The sequence below is a fragment of the Phoca vitulina genome, unplaced genomic scaffold, assembly GCF_004348235.1.
Source record: "Phoca vitulina isolate PV1807 unplaced genomic scaffold, GSC_HSeal_1.0 scaffold14, whole genome shotgun sequence".
NCBI classification, from domain to species: domain Eukaryota; kingdom Metazoa; phylum Chordata; class Mammalia; order Carnivora; family Phocidae; genus Phoca; species Phoca vitulina.
Window position 1 is genome coordinate 18,497,646 of NW_022589717.1, and position 10,235 is coordinate 18,507,880.

The 10,235-nt window shown below is 38.2% G+C and overlaps 1 protein-coding gene across 2 annotated transcripts in view; it reads left to right on the top strand.

Annotated features, from left to right (window-relative positions):
- Positions 1-212: 212 nt before the first annotated feature.
- Positions 213-10,235, top strand: part of ZNF330 (zinc finger protein 330) — a 17,993-nt gene continuing 7,970 nt past the window's right edge. The window contains exons 1-7 of one of the 2 annotated variants that reach the window (XM_032412897.1): positions 213-402; positions 2,477-2,609; positions 4,774-4,793; positions 4,898-4,968; positions 7,816-7,895; positions 9,369-9,495; positions 9,784-9,888. In XM_032412897.1, the coding sequence (XP_032268788.1) occupies positions 2,490-2,609; positions 4,774-4,793; positions 4,898-4,968; positions 7,816-7,895; positions 9,369-9,495; positions 9,784-9,888 (523 nt within the window). In that variant the 5' untranslated portion in view covers positions 213-402; positions 2,477-2,489. The remainder of the gene's footprint in view (positions 403-2,476; positions 2,610-4,773; positions 4,794-4,897; positions 4,969-7,815; positions 7,896-9,368; positions 9,496-9,783; positions 9,889-10,235) is intronic. The other variant, XM_032412898.1, reaches the window with a different exon arrangement.

Sequence of the window (10,235 nt, forward strand, 5' to 3'; positions counted from 1 at the left end):
CCTCTTCCTTTAGATTTCTCCTTTTCCGAAAAAAAATAAAATTGACCGGGCCTTCCTGTCCCCTGTCTTTCTGTTCTATTTTTCCTTATTCCCTCCTCTGTCAAATCCCTCATCCAGGAGTGGGAGTCCCGCCCCCTGCGGGAGTGGGCGGGACCGGGGCGGGGCAAACAGAAGTGGGCGGGCCCCTTCCTGTCGACGTGCTGCCGTAAGGTCGCTGCTGACGTAAGAGGACATCCGGTCCGGCTCCTAGTGTCGGAAATTGGCTCTGCCCACCCTCCTTCGGTTTTGGTAGCTCTCTCCCTGGAGTCGTGGCCCGCAAGTTGGAGTTGCTGCTGCCGCGGGCTGGTCTCACGCTATTCCCTGCCCCTCTGCCCCCGGAGTGAGCCCGGCCTCCCCGCAAGGGTGAGCGAGGTCGGCCCGGAGCGCGCGTGAGGGAGGGTGTCCCGCGGGCGGGTGATGGTTGTCAGTTCCCCGAACCGCGTGGCACCTCCGCTGTTGCCTCCGGATGCCCCCATCACCCCGCTGGGTCCTCCGATTGCAGGCTTTTCCTCCAAAGCAGCGCTGACCCTGTGCCTTTTTCCTCATTTGATGACAGGCCACGTCTTAAGTCGAAGCGTTGCTGGAGAAGGGCTTAAACCCATATGAGGCGTGAAAAATTTCACTCTTTTAAGTTTCCAAACCAAATTGGAGAAAAAAAATCGAGGCTCAACCTGAGCCGATTCACCCCTGGGGGACGCAAAAATTCACCGGGATGATCACCCCGGATTGTCTTCTGAGTTCTTTTGGCAGGGGACTACACAATTTTTTTCACCCTGTAGAATTTGGTCGTTTTAAATACTGAAAGGATGATCTCGTGGGCTTGTACGTTACTTCGCTGACCACCTACTAAATCTGGCCTGATTTGTCTATATTTTTAAGTCGCAGCTTCCCACCACTTGGCTTTTGCTTGGACATTTTAACATAAGAGTTGAAACCCAAAGTAGGAAAACTTAATAAGACGAGCTAGCTGGTGCATGATTTCGCCCTGTTGTAATAGGGCCTTTTAAATGAGAAGTGTGAATTTCTTCAAAGTGATTTTTAGGAATTCTCTTCATGTATCATGGACGTGTTTTGGTTTCTTTGAAGAGAATGTTCGTGCCTTCAGGGAGATTGTGTCACAGTCACCAGTGAAACTTAATCCTGTCCTTGGAAGTTTAGAATTTGTAGATCTTGGACAGGGCCTAGACGTGTAAATCTGTATTTTTTAGGAATTTCTACAGTTGATTTTTGAGAATCACTCTTAGAAAAGACTTAAAAAATATGTATTTTGAAGAATGTTAAGAAACTTGAGATTCATATTGTGAAGCAAGTATATAATAGGCCCATTTATTAGTGTGTCTCTTCATTTATTGACTGCTTAATATATGCCAGGCAGGGTGGGGAGGTAAACATTGTCAAGAAAGACAGGGCTGATATCCTCAAGGAACTTGTAGTGTGCAGACTGGATGAATAGCCAAATAAAAATGTGTTATTTAGTAAAAATCTTGTTTTTCTAAATGTGGTAGTTCTTTCAACTAAGTGATGAAAGATGAAAGCCCGTTTTAAAGTCCTTATTTATACAGGGCTTTACATACATACTCATATATAATACATACTCTTAAACATAAATTTGAACTCTGTTAAAATTATATGCTCACTTACATGTAGAGAAGAGCAGCTTCCAGAGTCAAAGCAACTACAGTACCTTTAATATCTTTCCAGAGGGGGTTGGCTCTGTAGTTAATGTTGTCATTTGACTTTACTTGTTAGATGTTTTGTTTAGCTATTACACAGGAGAAATAAGACTTTATACTTCAAATCTTAACGTCAAGTTGAATATATAGCTCAAAAAATGATATAAACTGAGTAAATAATATACTTTTAAATTATTTCTTGTTAATGATATATGCCTAATTTTTTAAAAAATTTAGTACAATTTTTATTTTTTATTTTTGTTTTTTTTAAAGATTTATTTGAGAGAGCAGGAGCATAAGCGGGGGAGGGGCAGAGGGACAGAGAATCTTCAAGCAGACTCCTCACTGAGAGTGGAACCCCAAGGTGGAGTGGGGGGGGTGGGGGCTTGATTCCAGTACCCAGCCACCTAGGCACCCCATGTACAGAGTAATTTTTAAAGAATACTTAACATGAGAGAAACTTTTTCTCTTTTTTCTCACTGGGAAAAGAAAACGTTTGGCTTCTAGGATAAATTGTTTTGATGTTTACATTTTTAAGAATTGTTTGGTAGTGCAAATAAGTGCCTTATCTTAAAAGTTATCTATTTTATTTGGGGTAATGTATATTTAATATTTCATAAAGGCTTAAAATGTGCTTACCAGTCAAAATGACAGGATTGAGTTTAAAATTTAATGAGTGAAAACACTTCATTCTACTGTTTCTTGGTTTATTTACAAAAGCAAATGCAACCAGGCAATTGTATCTTCTCTGTTCTCTTGTGTAGAAAGTGGGGTAAAATGCCTAAAAAAAAGACTGGTGCGAGGAAGAAGGCAGAGAACCGCCGGGAACGTGAAAAACAGCTCAGAGCATCAAGAAGCACCATAGATTTAGCTAAACACCCATGCAATGCGTCAATGGTAACAGCTTTTTTGGATACCTGTTGGTGGTTGAAAAACTGTATAATACTTATCTGAAAAATGCCTGAATAAAATGTTAGTGAATACAGAGTTGCTGCATATATTTTATTGAATTTCAAATCTGTGTTAGAGGCATGTCCATTGTTTTCATTAAGGCAGAGTAGCAATGATTTTGTTTGATTTTATGTTATTTATAAACCTAGCGTATTACCTTGGCTGCTGTTAGTGATAGATATGAAACAAGAATACATACTGGGGATTGTGTGATGTTTTCCAGCTTCTCTAACCTTATACGCATAAGTTGTCCTGTTAGTTGGAGCCTTTTCATCATTTCTCTTGGCAGTTCTTAACTCATTTGATTTTAATTTTCTAAACTTTTCACTTTTCTTGACATCTCTTTTGGCTAACTGTCCTGTTGCCTTCTTTTCCTGTGCTCAGTGGGTTAGTCCTGATCATTTCTGGGCTTGTTTGGTCAAAGTGTGAAAAAGCAAGATTGTCATGTGATTATAACCCCTTTCCTTTTTTTGGCCGTATTTCTCTGAGTTGTCCCATAATTTCCTATTTCCAGTCCTCTCTACTTTTTCTATTCCTGCTACTCCTCTTTCTTCTTCTTCTTTTGTTTCACCTAAAGATCATATGAAATGCTTAATATGACTTAATTCCCTGAATGTTTCTTTTGCATCTATTTTGTGCCAGGTACTATTTTAGGCACTGTGGGGTATACAAAAATGAATGACACAGTCCTTGTTTTGACAAGTTTATAGATCAGTTGTCTTGTGTATTTCTTAAGATTTGTTTGTTTGTAAGTGACAAATCCAACTTAAGTAACTTTAGGGAGAAAAAGAGTTTACTATTTCTATATTATTTCTATTTCTGTTTACTACATTACCAACATGTAGTTGGGAAGGGCAAGGATGTAGCGGGGACGCTGGGACTTGGACAACTGGAACCTGGAACAACCGTGTAGTTCCATCTTTTGCTTGTGTTTCTTTTTCCTTATTAGTTCCATTTTCTCAGATTGTCTTACCCCATTTGTTTGGGTTTGTAGGTACTGGTAGCTTGTGTGTCTCACATCCCATAATGTTGTCAGAGAGGGAAAGAAGATAGCCCTGCTAACGTTTATGACTGGCATGGGGGGGATGGGAGGGACCAGGATTACATAACACAGATAGGACAGATGGTAGAGACTCCCTTCAGGGTCATTTCTAGAGAAGAGGGTTATGGGACAGACAAAAGAATTGACTCATATACATAAATACACATAATGAAGACTAGAATTTAATAAGTGTTGTAATAAATGTACAGTTAAGACTAAGGTACATTTGGGCAAAGCAGGGATAAACTTGAGTGCGTGGATGGGGTACAGTTCATAGAGGAGGTGGGTTCATCACCAGAACTTTCAACAGGTAAAGATTGTAAGGATAGACTTTTCAAGGAAAATTATTAGAATAGTAAGGCATGGAAAAAGTATAAGACCTATTTCATGAATGGCTGACAAATAGTGACTTTAATCTAAAGTGAATAGGCCAGCAAGGTTTGAAAGTGGTTAGGGACCAGATTGTTGAGAACTTTTAGTACCATGTTTAAGATTCTAGATTTTCTGGGCGCCTGGGTGGCTCAGTTGGTTAAGCGACTGCCTTCGGCTCAGGTCATGATCCTGGAGTCCCGGGATCGAGTCCCGCATCGGGCTCCCTGCTCAGCAAGGAGTCTGCTTCTCCCTCTCCCACTCCCCCCTCTTGTGCTCTCTCTCTCTCTCTCACTCTCTCTCTCAAATAAATAAATAAAATCTTTAAAAAAAAAAAAAAAAGATTCTAGATTTTCTGCGAGCTTCATCATATTGTGTTCTCTACCATTTCTTGTGTCCATTCTGTAATATTTATCTGATTAAAAAGCAACATCAACAAAAAAACACAACCCCAAAACAAACCACTGCTGTATTTATATAGCCTCTTGTGGAAATGCTACTCCTTTCTTTGGTGTGGTATGTACGGGAACATACCTTTGTTATTAAAGTGTGTATAGATGCTTGTATATGTGGGTGAAGTTGGAGGCTTTGGGGAAGTGTTACTTAAATTTTAACATGAAAAACAGGGTATTCTTTATAATGCAAGTAAATTGGGAGTTTTCAATCAGAAAATTAATGTTATGTTTTTACATTTTACAGGAATGTGACAAGTGTCAGAGGTAAATTTTTATTTATTTCTTTTTCTATCTATATGTAATAAATAGATCCCCTCACCTTTTATCTGATATTGACTGAATTTTAAAATTTTATTTCACATGACAAGGCGGCAGAAGAATAGAGCGTTTTGCTATTTTTGCAGTTCTGTACAGAAGTTACCAATTTGTGCGCATTGTGGTAAGTATATGATAACTGGGGACTTAAACCTTTTCTTTTACCAACCATTTGTTTTGCAGTTAATCAGTTTGACTGATTTATCATTTTTTATAGTACTGTTAGACCTTACCATTAATGAAATAACAAATTGTTATTTGGTCTGTCTGACACTATCAGGTCTTGATTTTGTCTCTTTGATGTAATGTTGAAAAATAATTAAGGTATGGTTTAGATATAGGTTACCACCATGTTGTAAACATTAAAAGATCAGATTTCAGACTAATAACATTTGGTGATCCGAATTTTTAGTTATGCTAACTTTGTCTTGTTGATATCTGTTTGTATACTTTTCTAAGTTTTGATTCCTGCTGATATTGCCCACAGTATCTTAGACTGTTGAGAATAGATTTATTCCACATTTACTGATGCCAATTTTTTCTGTTTGGCATTAGCATATGATTCTTGAGTTTCCTCATATGTTTTCCCAAGTGATTGCAATAGTTCCTAAGCTACGTATTCAGTTCCCAGGTATTTATTCAGAGTAAATGATTATTCAAAGTAAACTAAATGGTAAAACTAAATGGTAGTTCATAGAACAACAAGATTGGTGTTTCCCAAATAGCCTTCCATAGAATACTTGAGCTATTAATAGGTATTTCTTTCTTTCTTTTCTTTTTTTTTTTTTTTTGAGAGAAAGGGAGAGACAGAAGGAGGGGCAAAGGGAGAGGGAGAGAGAGAGAATCCCAAGCATGCTCCATGCCCAGTGCAGAGCCTCATGCAGGGCTCAATCTCGCAACAGTGAGATCAGGACCTGAGCCGAACAGACAGACACTTAAACAACTGAGTCACCCAGGCGTCTCTTAATAGGTATTTCTTAAAATAATACATACACTTGAGAAATGCTGCTTGTTTCATCCCTGCCTTTCTGTCTGGGAAATTTCTGTTACATATTTGTATGTTAAAGGTTCTGAAGACCTCCAGTAAAGAAACCTAATGAATTTTGTTCACACCAGATTTACTCCCCAAACTTTTATTTGAACAAATACTCCCTTTGGTTATGGGATGATAGTTTCAGGTGGAACACAGTTTGGGATATACTCACATAAATGTGTTTATGTATAATAACATTGTAGAAAATTAGGACAGTTTAGGGCTATATCCCTGAATATTTCTAGCGTAGTTCTAGTTTTCTAAGAGGCCATCTTTTGAGGTTTATCAGCTCAGGTCTTGCTCCCAGGGTCATGAGTTCAAGCACAGCATTAAGCAGGCCCAGTATGGAGCCTACTTAAAAAAAAAAAGAAAATACTGGCCTAGAGAGACTACTTGTCTGCCAGTTTTTATATCTTTATTTTATAAAAGACAAATGAATATAGAATGAGAAAATAGAGGGGCTTCTGGGTGGCTCAGTCAGTTAAGTGTGGTGACGTAGGCTCAGGTCATGATCTCAGGGTCCTGGGATCCAGCCCTGCGTTGGGCTCCCTGCTGGGCGAGATGGGGTGGTCTGCTTGTCCCTCTCCCTCTGCCCCTCCCTCAGCTTGTGCGCTCGCGCGCATGCTCTCTCTCTCTCAAATAAGTGAAATATTTAAAAAAAAAAAAAAAAGAATGATAAAATAGGTTATGAAGATTGAGTTCTTACTAGCACCATCCCATATTTTCATTGTTGGCTGGGCTTCAGTTATATAGTGCTGTGTACATGGATTTATTTCCCACTTACTGATTCTTATACTTAGACATGGAACAGTTGGGTAGCTGCTGTCTCTCATTTCCAGTCTCTCTTCCCATTTCCTGTTGTCCTAGCTTTGTTCCTCAGATAATCAAGATAATGTGGAAAATTGTGCATCTTCTTTGTGTTTCATCTTCTACTTTGCAGAGTCTGAGATGGGTGATTAATATGTCACCTTAATTTTGACATAGTATATGATGAGTGAATTTCCTGATAGTGTTTCATGTTGGTAATTTGCTGCTAGATCAGAGCTTTTGTGGCTATATTGTGATTTTTAGCTCTATCACTGTATTCCTGTTTTTTCCATTCACTTGGGCACTATTTCAGAATTCCTTGGGAAGAATGTTTATTTGGGGGCTATGTTTGTAAATTTTTACATATGGATAAACTTAAAAAAAGAACTAGGTAAGTTACATTATCATTGTTTGGTTTGGTTTGAGATGTTCTGTGGAAAGAAATAAACAATAACTTCAAACCAGGCTGTTTTTATTGTTTTTTTAAGTAGAAATAAACAATAACTTCAAACCAGGCTATTATAAACTGTAAAATTCATTTTAAAACATAGCTTTTTTTTTTTTTTTTTAAAGATTTTATTTATTTATTTGAGAGAGAGAGAATGAGAGACAGAGAGCATGAGAGGGAAGAGGGTCAGAGGGAGAAGCAGACTCCCTGCCGAGCAGGGAGCCCGATGCGGGACTCGATCCCGGGACTCCAGGATCATGACCTGAGCCGAAGGCAGTTGCTTAACCAACTGAGCCACCCAGGCGCCCTTAAAGCATAGCTTTTTAAAATCTGTATTAATTCATTTGAAAATTCACAAGATTTTAAACTGCTTTGATGATTGTTAGATTACAACTGTAACTTGCAATTTCTGATTTTAGTGCAAACAATAATTAACATATAATTTTATTGTGCAATACATTTTTATAGATTTACTAGTAAATTTCTAATCTTAAAAGATCTGATTCAGATTAGATCTCTGTTATATCAGTCTTTTTATTTTTAGTAATATGAGCAGTAAACTGATTTCTATCCATTTTCAAGTTATTTCTATAGGAATTGAGGCTAGATAAAAAGTGGCATTAGTGAATATTTACATGTACTACTTTGCATAAGACTACTAGTGCAAATTTGTCTCTTTACAGGGAAAACAAAGTGCATGATGAAGTCTTCAGACTGTGTCATAAAGCATGCTGGTGTGTATAGTACTGGCCTTGCAATGGTGGTAAGTTTCTTGTCTTCATTTCTTTTTTTTTAAATTTTATTTATTTATTTGTCAGAGAGAGAGAGCATGCACAAGCAGGGGGAGTGGCAGGCAGAGGGAGAAGCAGGCTCCCCGCTGAGCAAGGAGCCCGATGTGGGACTTGATCCCAGGACCCTGAGATCATGACCTCAGCCCAAGGCAGATGCTTAACCGACTGAGCCACCCAGGCGTCCCTAGTCTCATTTTCTTAAGATTCTTTCTAGCAATTAATATTCTATAGATGTCATTGTGTTATTGAAAGGTGTAGTCTTCTCTCTTATCTTGATGTAAAATTGGAGAGTCTTATCCTGGTATTTAATTCTGTATATTTTATTTTAATTTTTTTCCACAAAGAAATGTAATGATTCAAAGCACAAGTCACCTTAACAGAAAAAAGATGCTGACAGAAGTTTAATATTTTTTCTCAGTTATTCTAGAAAAGCTATGTGAATTATTTTTATTTTTTATTTTTTTTAAAGATTTTATTTATTGATTTGACAGAGAGAGAGAGTGAGAGAGGGAACACAAGCAGGGGGAGTGGGAGAGGGAGAAGCAGGCTTCCCGCTGAGCAGGTGGCCTGACGTGGGGCTCGATCCCAGGACCCTGGGACCATGACCTGAGCTGAAGGCAGACACTTAACCAACTGAGCCACTCAGGCACCCCAGCTATGTGAATTATTTTATAAATGATTCAGGAAGGAATTTTCTTAAGTGAGAAATATTTCCTTTTTTTTTTGGAAGATGGAATATATATTTATTATAAATCACAATATCACACAGGTGCACAACATAATGATGTGATATTTGTGTATATTGCAAAATGATCGCCACAATAAGTCTACTTAACATCTATCACCTCACATAGTTACAATTTTTTTCTTGTGATGAGAACTTTTAAGATCTACTCTCTTAGCAACTTTCAAATAAATAATACAGTATTATTGACTACAGTCTCCATGCTATACACATCCCCATGACTTATTTAATATGTAACTGGAGGTTTGTACCTTTATTATTATTATTATGTTCAATTAGAAGTCAGAAATATTTCTAATTGAAAAAATTCAGTTTAGTTACTATAATTGTTATAGATAAGAATGTTTAAATGTGGACTCTGGACACCATTCAAATTAGAATTCAGTTTGAAGGCAACACTTTTAGCTCCGTGACTTACTTTAATGATTAGTATTGGGGTTAAGTGTATAGTTTCCCCCTTCTTTTTCTTTTGATTTATAGCCAAGTTTTTTATATTGTAAATAGCTGTTGGTGAAGTAGTTTGATTTTCAGAGAACCGTCTTTAATTTTGGCTTAAACAGAAATTTTTTTTAATGAAGCCACCCACTATCGCTGAGGGTTGATAAATTGCTAAATGTGTACAATTTTGATGGTTGCCCTTGGCTAAACAATGGTTGCAGCCAGGCAAGTGACAAAGATTTTTTGTGTTCCTTGGTTTCAGGGTGCTATATGTGACTTCTGTGAAGCCTGGGTTTGCCATGGTAGGAAATGTCTTAGTACCCATGCCTGCGCCTGCCCTCTTACTGATGCTGAGTGTGTGGAGTGTGAACGAGGTGTCTGGGACCACGGTGAGTGATTACATGCAAGTGGTGAACTTTACTGTATTAAGTAAAGGCTGACTTTGAAACATTCTGGATGCTCTTTTTATATGAGTAGCCAGGGGATTGTGGGAGTCCCCTTTTTCATGGTTCAGTTTGGCAGTTTTCATTGTAGCCTTTACCAGAACAAAAACTACTGTGTCATTTTGGTGTAATTCTGAAGTAAATCGCTTGACTTCTTTAAATTGATATTTATGGCTTCTTTAAATTGAAATTTATCATGGTTACATTTGTGGGTTTTGTTTTTTAATCCAATAGGAGGCAGAATATTCAGTTGTTCTTTTTGTCATAACTTTCTCTGTGAAGATGATCAATTTGAACATCAAGCCAGCTGCCAGGTTTTAGAGGCGGAAACATTCAAATGTAAGTTTTTATAAATTAGATGTCCTTTATACCCAGGATTCTTAATAGTATTAAGTGTTAGACTCAAAAAAGAATCTAGTTTTTTATGCAGCCTCTTGTGGACTATAATTCAACTTAATATCTGTTTTCCGTTTCTAAAAAAAATTCAGAACCACATAGTCTGTTTTTTTCAATAGGGATGCCACTGGCATTTTGGTTGGGTCAGTTCTTTGTTATGTGGGATTGATTATAGGACTGTAGCCTTCCTGGTCCTGAGTACTAAGTATCATTTTCACCTCCAAGTTATTATAACAACTCCCACCCCTCCCCCCCGCCGCCCCCCCCCCCCCCCCCCCCCCCCCCCCCCC